We start from the raw sequence: 16,084 nt of genomic DNA, 5'->3' as shown, positions 1-16,084 counted from the left end.
AATAAAAGATTTGTTATTTGGTGAAAGTGAAATCCACAAACACTACAAGCAAAATATCTGAATCTACAATAATATGTTCGCGTTCACATCATTCAATGCTCAAAACACAGATTTACAAAATTCAGGACCATATGCTATGAGAATCTGTGGTCCCGCAACAATTAAAGCTACTACAAGTTTAATTTCAAAGAAGCCACAATTCGGTCAGGTTTATATTTATGATCACAGAGAAGCGATGCAACATAGAATCGTAAGACTTCAACGATCGAATGTATTAGAAATTCTATATCCAATAATGGATACAAATCCATATGTCCAAAAGTATCGCACTTTACATGAAATTTATCTGAAAAACATGGACAAAGAAGTTTTCTTGGATTTCTATGTGAATCTGAAAGATCATGCTCGCATATACAGGTGCTGGTCATAAAATTACAATATCATGACAAAGTTGATTTATTTCAGTAATTCCATTCAAAAAGTGAAACTTGTATATTAGATTCATTCATTACACACAGACTGATGTATTTCAAATGTTTATTTCTTTTAATGTTGATGATTATAACTGACAACTAATGAAAGTCCCAAATTCAGTATCTCGGAAAATTAGAATATTGTGGAAAGGTTCAATATTGAAGACACCTGATGCCACACTCTAATCAGCTAATTAACTCAAAACACCTGCAAAAGCCTTTAAATGGTCTCTCAGTCGAGTTCTGTAGGCTACACAATCATGGGGAAGACTACTGACTTGACAGTTGTCCAAAAGACGACCATTGACACCTTGCACAAGGAGGGCAAGACACAAAAGGTCATTGCTAAAGAGGCTGGCTGTTCACAGAGCTCTGTGTCCAAGCACATTAATAGAGAGGCGAAGGGAAGGACAAGATGTGGTAGAAAAAAAGTGTACAAGCAATAGGGATAACCGCACCCTGGAGAGGATTGTGAAACAAAACCCATTCAAAAATGTGGGGGGGTTCACAAAGAGTGGACTGCAGCTGGAGTCAGTGCTTCATGAACCACCACGCACAGACGTATGCAAGACATGGGTTTCAGCTCTCGCATTCCATGTGACAAGCCACTCTTGAACAAGAGACAGCGTCAGAAGCGTCTCGCCTAGGCTAAAGACAAAAAGGACTGGACTGCTGCTGAGTGGTTCAAAGTTATGTTCTCTGATGAAAGTAAATTTTGCATTTCCTTTGGAAATCAAGGTCCCAGAGTCTGGAGGAAGAGAAGAGAGGCACAGAATCCATGTTGCGTGAGGTCCAGTGTAAAGTTTCCACAGTCAGTGATGGTTTGGGGTGCCATGTCATCTGCTGATGTTGGTCCATTGTGTTTTCTGAGGTCCAAGGTCAACGCAGCCATCTACCAGGAAGTTTTAGAGCACTTCATGCTTCCTGATGCTGACGAACTTCATGGAGATGCAGATTTCATTTTCCAACAGGACCTGGCACCTGCACACAGTGCCAAAGCTACCAGTACCTGGTTTAAGGACCATGGTATCCCTGTTCTTGATTGGCCAGCAAACTCGCCTGACCTTAACCCCATAGAAAATCTATGGGGTATTGTGAAGAGGAAGATGCAATACGCCAGACCCAACAATTCAGAAGAGATGAAGGCCACTATCAGAGCAACATGGGCTCTCATAACACCTGAGCAGTGCCACAGACTGATCGACTCCATGCCACGCCGCATTGCTGCAGTAATCCAGGCCAAAGGAGCCCCAACTAAATATTGAGTGCTGTACATGCTAATACTTTTCATGTTCATAACTTTCAGTTGGCCAACATTTCTAAAAATCCTTTTTTTGCATTGGTCTTAATTGATATTCTAATTTTCCGAGATACTGAATTTGGGACTTTCATTAGTTGTCAGTTATAATCATCAACATTAAAAGAAATAAACATTTGAAATACATCAGTCTGTGTGTAATGAATGAATCTAATATACAAGTTTCAATTTTTGAATGGAATTACTGAAATAAATCAACTTTGTCATGATATTCTAATTTTATGACCAGCACCTATATAATAAACCAACATGTGACGAACTGTCAGCGATAATAGTTTCGAAAGACGGAGATATCAAAGATGGAGTTGATATTCGTGTTTATCCAAAAGCACAGCACAATTCATTGCAAGTGGCAGATCCAGGAAATGACTAGTGCGTAGGGCCCACACGGAGGTTGGCGAGCAAAGCGAGCAGGGGGCAGGGCCCCTTAGTTTATATATTAAAGTGGTCTCAAGCTGGCCTGTCTTATTATTTTACAACATCAATAATGTGAGCTAGTTTTATAATAGGCTACTCTATATCAGTGCACTAAACTGAGGACAAAATATTTGAACATTTCCTGATTATAAACCTTCTACGATAATACATACATACAAGCAGGGTGTATGAACTGAAAAAGTAATACATAGATGAAAGTGTACTATTTAGTAGTCTGCTTTGGGTTTTAGGATTGACTTGATTATTAGCTAACAGTGTGACTAGATTAAAACCAAATTTATAATATGGCTGGTCATTAACATTTGAGTCCATATGTTCTGGTCGTAAGTGGATTAATTTCAGGATATTTCTGTTGGGTGGGAATAGGATCACAGCAAGTAACCCCATTTGCAAAAGACTGTGTGCAAGCTTGTTAACTGTGAATCATATCCAAAGGAATAATGAATATTTATTTTATAAGGTGCTTTTAATACATTTTACCATCACTAACCATTTTTCAGAATGTACAAGAACAGGAGTAAAAAGTGAATATGCTTATGTATTTTAGATGAATATAGAAAGGCAGTGAAGACATGGATTAAGTAAACAAAACTATGATTGCAAAAAAGTAAAGATAAAAAAACAAAAGACCTTCCATAACTGAATTGAAATTATATTTAAATAAAATATGCTATTTCCCTAAAATGTTAAATCTATTGTAATATAATACAGACACAAAATTAGTAATGAAAATGAGGCGACCTACCTGGCACAGCTGAACTTTGGGATGGATTTGTGGAAACCAATGGCAGCGAAAGTTGTTCAGTTTGAGAAGTTCCAGCAGATGTATGCTGTTGACTTTGGAGCAGAAATTAAATAATTTTGTAAGAAAAACAAGACCAGAAATTATACAAGAAACCTAAATTGAAAGGAAACATATTTTAAAACAAATTACTTTAATGTAAGAAATCTTAAATTGCAAAAGGAAGTGTTATGGCTTGATTAGCGGCATACCCATTATTCCTGCAAGGGTGAACAAATTTTTTCAGTTTTGCTAAAAAATATACTGAGAAATTTAATCACAACCAATCATGTCTGACATGGATATTTAGGCAGTCTTATCAATGCTCAAATCTACAAATGTCCTTAATTGCTTTAAACCTCTGAGAGAACTAGGGGACATTATAATGATCCTAACTGCAAAAATGTTTTACGCCTAGTAAATCTTTCAAATAACATCTGTATAATTAACTATTAACTTATTAAATGTTACATGGTACTTAATATATGATACCTTTATTGCTCTTAAATCAAATTAGATCAGGAATAAATAAACTAGTACTCAATGCTACAACATAAGTACAGGTTGAGTATTCCTAACCTGAAATGCCTGGGACCAGGAATATCTTTATATATAATACGCTACTGTGGCTGTTCGTTTGTCTGTCCAGGATTTTAAATCACCTGTAGCATGCAAACCGTTAGACTTACTGACCTAAAATTTGGTACGCATATACTATTTGACGTCTACTATCCACTTTCACGGTGATGATTGACCTCCAAGTGTATTCCTCTTTTTATTTTATTGTAGAATCAACTCTTGGCAGCAGCCAGCTGGGCAGTGCATACGTATGGGCACCGTTCTCATCCCTAACCACCATCGCCATCACTTCCCCTACCTCTTCATATCTTAAATCATTCTTGAGGCATATTGAAGACTTAAGTGACAGCTTAAGCGAAAAATCTAAGAAAACGTACTAAGTAATTGCAACACAAACACTGACTTAATCAGTTTTAACGCAAAAAGATGCCGACAGAAGAAGAGAAGAAGCAGGCCGCTAGGGTGAAGAAAAGAAGAGCTGCTCAGGAAGCAGCAAGCACATCAACCTCTGAACAAACAAATACTAAATGTACAGTGAAAGAGGATGAAAACTAGGAGTGCTCAAGTCAAGTGTATTCACTGCACGTTATCATGCAGTGGGCCGTTACTGCTTTAGGATATTTGATGTTGGAATATCTGCATATACATAGTAAGATATATTGGGGACACGCTTGAATAAGTATGAAAATGCAGCCAAACCAGCTAAATGACGTTTCTAATAATGCATATCACCGAACTGTTACTATAATGTGAGCTGACGTGACAAACATATACCCCAAAAATGATGGAATATGATATATAAACTTTATTTTGGGTCCATTTAAAGAGAGCCAATGATGTGTATTTGCAATGAAGAGCCAAAATGTGTGTGTGCCACTTTCCACTAATCTTTCAGTTTTTGTGTCCCAGCTTCATGAAGGACATCTGCACCCACCTTCCTATCCCTGGTCACTAATTGTGAATCGTAGCTTAGGAGCACTTGAGGCTTTACAGGGATCATCACTCACTGCCCCACTGAGAAAAAATAAAACTGTCTAAAATCTTTCCATATGCTATTTTCATCTGCACAGCAGTTTAAAAAAAAAAATGAGGGAACATAGGCAGCATCATGTCATAGTTCAAAATATTTGGATTTTGGAGCATTTAAGATTAGGGATACTCAAACTGTACTTACAAATCTGGAACAAAATGTAACAGCAGCTCCTTAGAAGCTTTAGACTTTTTAATGTTAGCTGGGTATTGTTAAATAATCTGGGGCATGAAATATTGCTGACTGCAATATTCCATAACAGAGCACATCTTCTTTTGAGTGACTTGCCACCAACTCTGATCGTATTATTCTGATTATTTTTATCAGAGTTAAAAAAAAAAAAATTCTAGGAATGGATGTTTAAGATGGGGTGTTCTGTTCAAATGTTTCATAAAGAAAGATGTGCTTTGCATTATCAATTACCAGTAACGGCGCACTGCATGATAATGTGCAGTGAATACACTTGACTTGAGCATTCCTAGTTTTCATCCTCTTTCTCTGTACATTTACCATTCATTTGCTCAGAGGTTGATGCGCTTGCTGCTTCCTGAGCAGCTGTTCTTTTCTCCACTCTAGCGGCCTGCTTCTTCTCTTCTTTCGTTGGCATCTTTTCGCGTTAAAACTGATTGTCAGTGTTCGTGTTGCAATTACTTAGTACATTTTATTTGAATTTTCACTTAAGCTGGTACTTAAGTCTTCAATCTGCCTCAAGAATGATTTAAGATAGGAAGAGGTAGAGGAAGTGACGGCAAAGGTGGTAGGAATGAGAATGGCGCCAGTACGCATGCGCTGCACGGCTGCCCTGCTGGCCACTGCTAAGAGTTGATTCTACAATAAAATAAAATAAAAATTAAAAAAAAGGAATAACCTTGGAGGTCAACCATCAGCAGATAGCAGACATCACATAGTATATGTGTACCAAATTTCAGGTCAATAGGTCAAACGGTTTGCGAGCTACAGGTGATTTAAAATCCTGGACAGACAAACGGACAGCCATGGTAGCATATTATATATAAAGATGTTATTTGGGAGTTTGTGCCTTGCAATGTGCTGGAATGAGAAACGAGAAAAATGTCAGAGAAAGAATGGGAAATCTCCACTAACAAGCCTGAGTGCTGGAATGGCACCATGAAGAGCAGCTGGCAACCATCAGACAAGAGAGAAAAAATGCCAGTAACGTGACTGAATAAATGGCTGTTCCAACTGTGTGACAAACTTGTACCCAATACTCAGTATTTAATAGGTTTTTAAATCCAACTCATAGATTGGCTCTATAGCCCTAATGATCAGGCACTGGAGGCTTACAGAGATCAATTTATTAAACATCCTTACAGATTTCAATCACAGAAACAAGTGCACAAAGCACCAAGACAGCAGATTCATCATTGGATAGGATATCAGTCCATTCCAGAGACACACACGCATTCACGCCATGCCAGTTTTAGTGCATCAAATTCATTCAACATGCATGTCTTTTGGACATGGGAAAAGCAGCCATAGTAACTCAAGAAATATTGATAAAATCCATACTGTAAGTGTCAAAAACCAAACCTAGTCCCTGGATCTTTGAGACATCACTGCTAACCACTAAATCTTCATATTACACAAAAACAAACAAAATAGCATTTCTGTTATCTTTACTAATCATATATCATAAAAAACAATTTCAGAATCATGGAACAAAGCACCAAGTAAATAATCCATTCATTCATTTCCTGACACCAGCCTTGCTGTATACATGTGTGCAGGAGTATACTCTGCAATGAAATGACACAACATATGAGTTGTTTTCCTGTGTTTGACCCTAATGGCTCTGTACGTACCAATAATAAGAGAGTAAGAGACCTGTAGCAACTAACTACCACAAAACTAACTTTATTGAACAACATTGGCTTAACTAAGAAAAACAAAATCTTATAAATTTCACTTTAGATCTGCTACACATTACCCATTAATTTGAAACAAGTTAAAACAAATCAGACGTTATTTATAACAAAATAAGAGAAGCACGATCACACATTTGATGCACATAAGCACTGGAAAAATGGGTTTGCATCCTAGGTCCTTCCTGCATGGGGAGCGCTTTGAGTAGTGAGAAAAGCACTATATAAAGAATTATTATTATTAAAAAAAAAAAAAAACTCACATTAGGATGTATAAAGTTTAACTGATGGTGTTCCATCTAAACTTTGAGTTAACGTTTATGGAAAACATTAGAACTAACCAATACTTGTTATACTGTTTGCATGCAAACACATAGCATGAGTGATGACTATGGTTAGTGATGGTTTTACACTCTGACATCCCACGTTGAGGATGCATGCATTTTATAATCTTGCTCAAGTGTAGTGATATAAATGCTATATCCATGCATAAAAGTTGTAGTAACCAGACCTAAAGGAGAAGTAAGAGTTACTGCTAACCTGACAAAATTCCAATGCCTGACAGTCCATAAATTGTACTTCACTTTGGCAGTTACAGCCCAGGGGTCTTAAAAGCATCCTCAAGTTCCACAGAGAGCACCGCATATTTGTATAAAACTGAAGGCTTTGCTATAGTTATGCACTTGCCTGGCACACAATTTACTATTCTCCTTGTTGTTATATACTTTAAATGATACAAGAGTATAATCATTGCTGATATCACATACACATGACCAACTTATCTTGCAATATATTAGACTGACCTCAAGAATCCAAAAAGATATTTTTTCCCATTACTAAACACAACAATTGGTATGGCAGATGGTACCAAGTTAAAGAATTCTTAAAAAGAGTGCTGTAGCAAGCATCTTAAAATAACCGTGATTTTGGTCTGCCTGATTATCATCTCACAAAGCCTCTCTCACTAGTAGATATGAGCATAACATATGGCCATGTCCTTAAACTAATCAAGGTTTCTTCGTAGCAATGGTAATATTGTCCCAGGCACAACACACAGTGAAATTCTTACCTGCATGTCCAACCAACATGCAGCATGTCATCACTCAAATGACACCATATTAAACAATAATGTTTAAAATAGAGAAATTAATATTATGCAACACAAAAAACTCACAAATCAACATGTATAGTTAATACTATAATAAATCATTACCATTTAATATTACACCAGTTTATATAGCACCTTTCACACTAGTCTGCATTCCTGCCCAGTCATCACCATTAGTGAGCCACACACTATTCTCATAGCTGTGTAAGCCCTTCGCTCACACTGCACTGACATAAAGATTAAGTCCACTAGTGAATATTCACCTGTATAACTATGGTTATGATGAGCATCTATTACCAAACACACAACTATATACGTAGAATAATCTTGGAACTTAGTAAATGACTGAAAACAAGGAATAGGAATGATGGTTGCAACATATTAATCAATATGTTTTACATTTCCTGACTAGACCATGTTCTGGAATCAGAATCAACTTGATTGTTGTGCATGGGTAGCTTGTTTAAAAATAATGAAACTGAACAGCTCTGAATTTGTAGGTGAGAAATGCAATAGTGTGGTGTAAGGGTTAAGGTTTTAGCACTGAAAACCTGAGGTAATGGGTTACAATCCCACTACTGGCACTGTATGACAATGAGCAAGTCACATCAGCTGCCTGTACTTCAACAGGACAAACAAAATAAATGGAACCAGTTGTCTTGGATACAGGCATCAGCCAAATATAATAAGTAATATTAACAGTGTGTTGTATTACTTAAAGATCTGAATCAGTGTAGGCTGCCCTAATTCAGGGTGTTCCAAAGAAATGTCACTATTTACTTTTTGAGGCATTAGTACATAATAAACAGGAATAGTTTCATCAAATGCTTAAAATATTTAAATATTAAAACTGAACCACATATATTACGTCTAAATATGCTTGACTCTAATATAGAGAAAAGCCAAGCAAAATGACACCTTTTGTTTCTCTGCATTCATAATGGCTAACACGGTACAGCACCCTAGTACTACTTGACTCTAATAGAAATATTTCATTTTTCACCTAGTAGAGGTGCACTGATGGCTAAAACCCTAGTAAAATAATACACTATGTGCTTCTCCTTTAAATTTGTCATTTTTTGAACCTACTTGCAGGGCTTCTTATTGGGCTAGGATCACTGCTAAAGAATCGAATAACAAGAATACTACCTGTGCTGCCCATCAAAGTCAAGTCAAGTTGGGGAGCATGCACTGGTATAGTGCGTTGCCACACCCACTACACAATGAAACAACTCAGGGTTCCAGTTGGCAACCCCACCCTCCGGAAATGACCCTCTATCTGCCGCAGCCAGGTGTGACGTGGGCGACCACTTGGCCTGGTCCAGCCCCTCGGGTCCACAACAATGAGGATCTTACGAGCTGGATCACCCTCGGGGAAGCGTACACATGGCTGTAGTGCCGTAACTGATGCTCCCTCACAATGCAGGTAGTGTGCATTATTTGGGACTCCATGAGCAACCGCTCATTCTACACAAAGTCAAACTAATGATACCCAAGGATTTTACTGGAGAGACACAGTACCAAAGGAATCCAGTCTTCATCTCAGATAGCGTCCATGTCTCACAACCATATAGCAAGACAGGAAGCACCAGGACTTAAAGACTTGGGAGCACCACACACACCCCTTTCCAGCGACCTCACGATCCCCCATGCTCTCTCAATCTGTCTACCGACTTCATAGGAAGAGTCACCAGAGACATGAATGTCACTGCCAAGGTAAGTAAACCTCTCGACAAGGTCGACACTCTCTTCGCAGACAGACACACTGCTGATGGCTGTGCCCAAGAGGTCATTAAAGGCCGGGATCTTGGTTTTTATCCAGGAGACTCGCAAGTCCAGACACTCAGACTCCTCGCTCAGTCTCTCTAGCACCCCGATCAGAGCATCCATTGACTCTGCGAAGTCACAGCATCATCAGCAAAGTCAAGATCTGTGAATCTTTCTTCACCAACAGATGCCCCACAGCCGCTGGACCCCATGACCTTGCCCAACACCCAGTCCACACAAGCACTGAACATCAAAGGAGGGTCAAAATTTAAGTAATCAACATAGACCTTTGCAAAGTACCACCTACTGGAATGTATGCAGTATAATTAAAATGTGTTGTATGTTTCTTTTTAAGGGCGGCACGGTGGCGCAGTGGTAGCGCTGCTGCCTCGCAGTTAGGAGACCCGGGTTCGCTTCCCGGGTCCTCCCTGCGTGGAGTTTGCATGTTCTCCCCGTGTCTGCGTGGGTTTCCCCCGGGCGCTCCGGTTTCCTCCCACAGTCCAAAGACATGCAGGTTAGGTGGATTGGTGATTCTAAATTGGCCCTAGTGTGTGTGGGCGTGTTTGTGTGTGTCCTGCGGTGGGTTGGCACCCTGCCCAGGATTGGTTCCCTGCCTTGTGCCCTGTGTTGGCTGGGATTGGCTCCAGCAGACCCCCGTGACCCTGTGTTCGGATTCAGCGGGTTGGAAAATGGATGGATGGATGGGTTTCTTTTTAACAAATGACACATCAAACATTGACACTGCTTTTACGGATCCTATACCAAATGGCATATAACAGACATAACAACTGGACAGACACACAGAAACCATTTATTACGGTGAAAGATCATATTCATAATCAGCAACCACAAAATAATATAAAATGTAACTCCACATACCATACTACTACTCCCTAGTTTGTCGTAGTTTTGTGAAAAGGATTAACTTTGACCCTTGTGTCCCATTAGAGAAAGAACCACTGGGGTCAGCTGACATGGCACAACTTTAAGTCCTTCTGATCATTTTTGCGGAATGCAGGGTGCTGCTGACAGCTATTGGTTTACTCTTTATCATCAGGGTGTTATTTCCTGTGTACAACATGGTCTGAACAAGGCATAAAAACTTTGATTTGATTTACTTTTCATCTCCAGGGGAAAAGTAATGAAGAGTTTTTCTGGTTCAGAGAGCAAAAAAAAAAAAATAAAAAAAACTGGGAGAATCCCAAAAAGCTTGATGTCTTGCATGACTAGACATCAAGACGAGCAAAATGGTATATCATGGGGTATGGCAGGTATAGGCAATGTCAATCCTGGAGGGCTGCAGTGGCTGCAGGTTTTTCTTCCAACCCAAATTCTTAATGAGAAGTCAATTGTTGCTAATGAAGCACTTATTGTTCAAGGGATATTCTTCTGCTTAATTTTAGTGATCTTGCTTGTTAAGGTTTCCCACCCTTAACTGCTTATTTCAGTCTTAAACAGCTGCATTCACAGTTTTTAATTGCTCCTTATTAACAATAAGATGCAAATGACAAAGGAGACAGCATCTAAGGCAGTGTTTCCCAAACTCGGTCCTGAGGACCCCCTGTGGCTGCAGGTTTTTGTTCCAACCTGCTTTGGTTTTTAATTGAACTCCTGGGCTAATTAAGTGAACTGATATTTCCCAAGTTCTGTGTTTAGGGAACAATATAGAAATCAGAAAACTAAGTTTGCTAATATATATATATATATATATATATATATATATATATATATATATATATATATATATATATATATATATATATTAAAATGTACCAAGTGTTATATAGGAATAATGTATTTTTTTTCTTTTTAACAGTATTTTCATCTTGATTTTCATTCAACTTTTCAAGATGTTCTAATTGTTTAATTAATCCTCTATTTACTAATTAGTGGGTCTGACTCTAAAGTAGTTGCAGGCTTTGATTATTTAGTGTTGTTTGCCTGGGTGTCTGATCAGCTCGTTTTAAATTGTCATTATTAAGATACAACGAAGGGGGAAAAACTGCACAGAGAAACAGTAAAGTATAATGAAATAAACAAAAGAGAGTTAAGCATTTAAATCTATAGCAAAAGCATAAATATTTATAAATGTAAAAATCATGCTGCTATGCTTTTCTGAATGTCGAATAAAAGAAAAAAAAAAAAAACAGCTGATTAAATGAGCTCAGTGTTTTCCAGTGTTGTCACTTATTAGGAATGAGGTCGGAACAAAAACCTGCAGCCACAGGGGGGCCACAGGACCGAGTTTGGGAAACACTGACTTACTTCCATTTACATTTGTGTGGATTAATCATGCGCTGTTTGGTTTAATAAAACACTTGAGAAAAATGTGTAGACTGAAAATGATCAATTTTAGGCTTCAAATCATTTGGATGATTTCAATGGAAAGGGAAAAAAAAATCAACAATATAAGAACCTAACATTCCAGACTAATGTGGAAAGGTCTGAGATTGGTAATCATTGGTTTCTAATTAAGCAAATGGGTTGGAACGAAAACCTGCAGCCACTGCGGCCATCCAGGACCCATGTTGCCTACCCCTGGGGTATGAGGTATGATTCAGTAGAGCCAGGAGGCACCGTACAAAAAAAAAAAGTGATTTCAAAGCACTTAAGAGTAACTCTTATGATCACAATAACAAAACATTTAATCAAGAAAGGAACCATTAAGCTCCACCTTTTTAAGAACATCTCACATTTCTACTTCAGGTGGAAGGAGGTTCACTAATGTCTCCAATGCTGTAATTCATGGTGGACCAGAGTACAGGGTGCAACCTTATGCAGATTTACAGAAAGTTGTGCAAGTTTAACTTCTTACATTTTAGTTTATTAGAGCTTTTGTATGCCATACACTTCCATTTCATACTTATGATAGTACAAGAATACCTCCTACTTATTATAACAGACTAAACAGCACAACTGTTTCTTAGATTTCTGGCTCTGTATTTCACTTAATGATGTGGGAAGGCTTCCAGCATCTCTCCTCTTTCTTTAGCATGCTTTGCACGCACATTATAACACTCATCCTAATCGCGAGTAGCTTTTTTTTTTTTTTAATTTGTATTTCCAGCCTGGGTGTTTGAATTTCATGGATTTGAATGCTTCCATACCTGAAATTGGAAGGTGTAGAGCGATTAGGACGAGGTCTCTGCCTGTCCGGACTGGCATGTCGTCGCCGTCGCCCATCTCGTCGCCAGTCTCTGCTGTAGCACCAGGTATTCCTCTGCATTTCTGAGTATAAAAAAAAAAAAAAAAAAGTTTTACAAAAAAAAAAAAAAAAAAAAGTGCATGAGCATCTAGCTAGCAATGAATGACAAGCCCTCCTGCTGCTCATCATTATAATAATAATACATTTTATTTATATAGCAACTTTCCCATGCTCAAGGTGCTTCACATACAGGGTATACTGTATGTAACATTGGATACAAATATTTCTTCTTTTTGATTTTATTAAAATCAAAGAGCATTCCATACAAATAACACAAGTTTAACAAAAAAAGGTTTGAAACAAATCAACCCCCACCCCTGAGAAAGAGAGCTAGGCCAGCAGAGTAAAACTTAAAGCTAGTAAAAAATAAGTAAACAGATAAATTAATAAATGAATAAAGACACATGGAGTAAAAGAGGGGAGAGAAAACAAATATTTTCTGCATAGAACACTAAATACAGGATATACAAAGCATTAAATAGAATAAAAGACAATAAACCACAGTAAAATACTAAAAGAAAAGCCTGAACAAATAACATGATTTGTGATATAACACACACACAAATTATCCTGAGAAGGGACAGAGAGTTAGGATAAGTTAAAAGCCTTCCTGAACAGACGACTTTGAAATTGTTTTTTTTAAAAGAATGAATTGAGTCAGGTATTTAATTAATTTAGGGAGGTCATTCCAAAGTCTGGGCGCTTTACAGCTGAAGGCCCTGTCAACCATAGAGTACAGGTTAGTGTGGGGTACAACAAGATGACCAGAATCAGAGGATCTCAGTGGGCAAACAGGCGCAGAGTGATGGAAAAGGTCACTGATGTAGTCGGGTGCAAGGTCACTTAAAACTTTGTAGGTTAATAATAGAATTTTATATTCAATCCTGTAAGACACAGGGAGCCAGTGAAGGTGTAGCAGGATGGCAGTTATGTGCTCATGCTACTGGTTCATTTAAGGATTCTTGCAGCAGTGTTTTGAATCAGCTGGAGCTGCGATATAAGGCATCTGCCAACAGGTAGTTACAATAATTGATGCGGGATGTGATAAAAGCATGGACAAGTTTCTCAGCATTAGAAAAGGAGAGGGATGAGCAAATATGTTATGGAGGTGGAAGTAAGAAAGTTTCTTAATATGGTTTATTTGGGTGGGATAAGAAAGGGAGAAATCAAAAATGACACCAAGATTTCTTGCATCAGAAGGTCTGATATGGTAATTGTCAAGAGTGACTGAGAAAGACCTTGTTTTCTTAAGTTGTGCTTCAATGCCAATTTGCAGGAGTTCAGTTTTGTTGCAATTTAATTTTAAAGAACTGTGCTCCATCCAGGTTTTAATTTTACTGAGGCAAGTTGTGAGCTGAGGAAGCTGTGATGAAGTAAAACTTTTAACACTGAAACAGAGTTGATTGTCATCTGCATAAAAATGATAACCCTGTCCATAGCTATGAATAATATGGCCAAGGGGATGTACATAAACACAGATGAGCAGAGGGACGAGGACAGAGCCCTGAGGAACTCCCTGTGTGACTGGTGCCGAGCTGGATCTGCTGTTGCCAGGACTAACTCCTGCCTATCAGTCAGACAGGACTTAAACCACTGGAGGTCAGTGCCAGAGATACCTGGAATGTTCTCCATTCTGGACAGGAGAATGTCATTTGCTGCACTGAGGTCTAATAGAATTAATATGCTGGTTTGCCCAGAGTCTACAACCATAAGCAAATCATTAGTTACCCGAAGCAGAGCAGTTCACAGCTGTGCTGCACCCTGAAACCAGACTGAAAGGGATCCATCAGATTATTAGAAGTTAAGTAATTGGTGAGTTGAGAGGCTACAACAGACTCAAGAACTGTGGACAAAAAAGATAAGTGAGAAATCGGCCGAACATTGTTAAGACTGTCAGCATCAAGACCAAACTTTACTAAACACTGTGTTACAGAAGCGATTTTTTAAAAGTGGCTGGCACAAAGCCAGTGTTGAGGGATGAATTTGTTATTATTGTAACAGTCAGCATGAAGACAGTACTTAAGAAGTGTGGTGGGGATGGGGTCCAGTACACAAGTAGTCTGCCTCATCTTACCAAGCAGGTCATCAGTAAATACAAATGTGACTGGTAAAAATTTAGGAAAGGAGCGGGAAGACAGGGAAACACATAAATGAATAATGGATTTATGTTAGTTGAAATATTTAGATTTTTTATTTTATTACAGAAAAAGTGGAGAAAGTTTTCACAGACTTTAGTAGAAAAGGTAATTGGGTCAGATGCAGGTTGAATAAGTTAATTAACTACAAAGAGCAAAAACAATGGGTTATCATGGCCAGTTTCTAGTATTCTGCCACAATCCAAGTTCTTAGCTGCAGTTAGTGCAGCCACTGTAAGCCCTTTGATGGTCAGAGAAAGCTTGGATGTGCACAGTGAGGCCAGTCTTACTGTATGTGACATTCTCTCAAGGAGTCAGCCAGCTGCTTTTATAGACTGTAATTCTGAGTTATACCATGGAGCTGAACTCTTTTAACTAGTGCTGAATGCATGCCCGACTTATAGTCAACAAGACAATATATCTAATGCGGATGGAATAGGGGAAGGCAGATAAAGACCAGAAATTGATTCAACAAGGATAGCGGTTACAGATATTGTAAGGTTTCTGAAAGAAATTTGACGTTTACATCTAAGAGGAGGCAGAGTAATTAGACAGTGAAAAGTACTGTTTTTTATCAGAGTCCTAAATCTCTGGTGTGTTACAGACAGATAAGCGAGATGTGCCGATCAGGGCCAATATACTGTACATGTTCCACCAACTCAAAACTGACCAGCAAGGACAGGAACTCATTTTTCAGTAGGAATGTCGATATGAATGTAGAAATCGCCAACAAGTAAGACTCTCAGCGAAAGGGAACCTAAATGATTAACAATTAATTCAGATCACATAAGAATGATCCAATGTAATTTGGGGGACGATAGACAACAACAAATAAGATACAGATTCCGTTACTAGTTTAAGAGCCAGATACTCGAAAGACAATGGGCCATCAACTGCTTTTATTTTGACGATTAACTCAGATCTTAACAATTACTGCGATCCCTCCGCCTTGCCTTGTGCTGCGATTAATCAATCACCTCGCATGCAGGCTGATTACTACATTGGCACGGGAAAATACACACCGCCACACCTTTGCCCGCACAAAGAGTACTTCGATAACGATCTTAAACAAGTTTACTTATAGTCCTCTTATGATAGAACGCCAGAAACGAGTGGGCCGACTTGGACATGAACAAAACAAAAGCGCAGCGCACAAACACTAAGCAGACACGTCAACAATGACACACACAAAACGCCATCCAGCAAAGGGTCGTATTTAATATACGGACAGTACGTCTCAATTAATACATAAATTAAAGTAAGGGTGTATAAGAAATTTTTTTTTAAAATACGAGATGAACCAACTTACTTTCCCTAGCTGCAGCACCGCCGGATCCACGTGATCAACACGCGTTTCCCCCTTAGCC

The 16,084-nt window shown here is 38.5% G+C and overlaps 1 protein-coding gene across 1 annotated transcript in view; it reads right to left on the bottom strand.

The window, feature by feature from the left end:
* Positions 1–16,084, bottom strand: part of wdr21 (WD repeat domain 21) — a 39,968-nt gene extending 23,884 nt beyond the window's left edge. Inside the window, exons 1-3 of the mRNA XM_028822345.2 lie at positions 16,027–16,084; positions 12,485–12,605; positions 2,975–3,066 (exon numbers count right to left, since the gene is read on the bottom strand). Of these exons, the coding sequence (XP_028678178.1) occupies positions 2,975–3,066; positions 12,485–12,603 (211 nt within the window). The 5' untranslated portion in view covers positions 12,604–12,605; positions 16,027–16,084. The remainder of the gene's footprint in view (positions 1–2,974; positions 3,067–12,484; positions 12,606–16,026) is intronic.

Source organism: Erpetoichthys calabaricus, chromosome 16 (assembly GCF_900747795.2).
Source record: "Erpetoichthys calabaricus chromosome 16, fErpCal1.3, whole genome shotgun sequence".
In the NCBI taxonomy this organism is placed as follows: Eukaryota; Metazoa; Chordata; class Cladistia; order Polypteriformes; family Polypteridae; genus Erpetoichthys; species Erpetoichthys calabaricus.
Note: the sequence above shows the minus strand (reverse complement) of the source record. Positions and strands in the feature narration are given on the sequence as shown.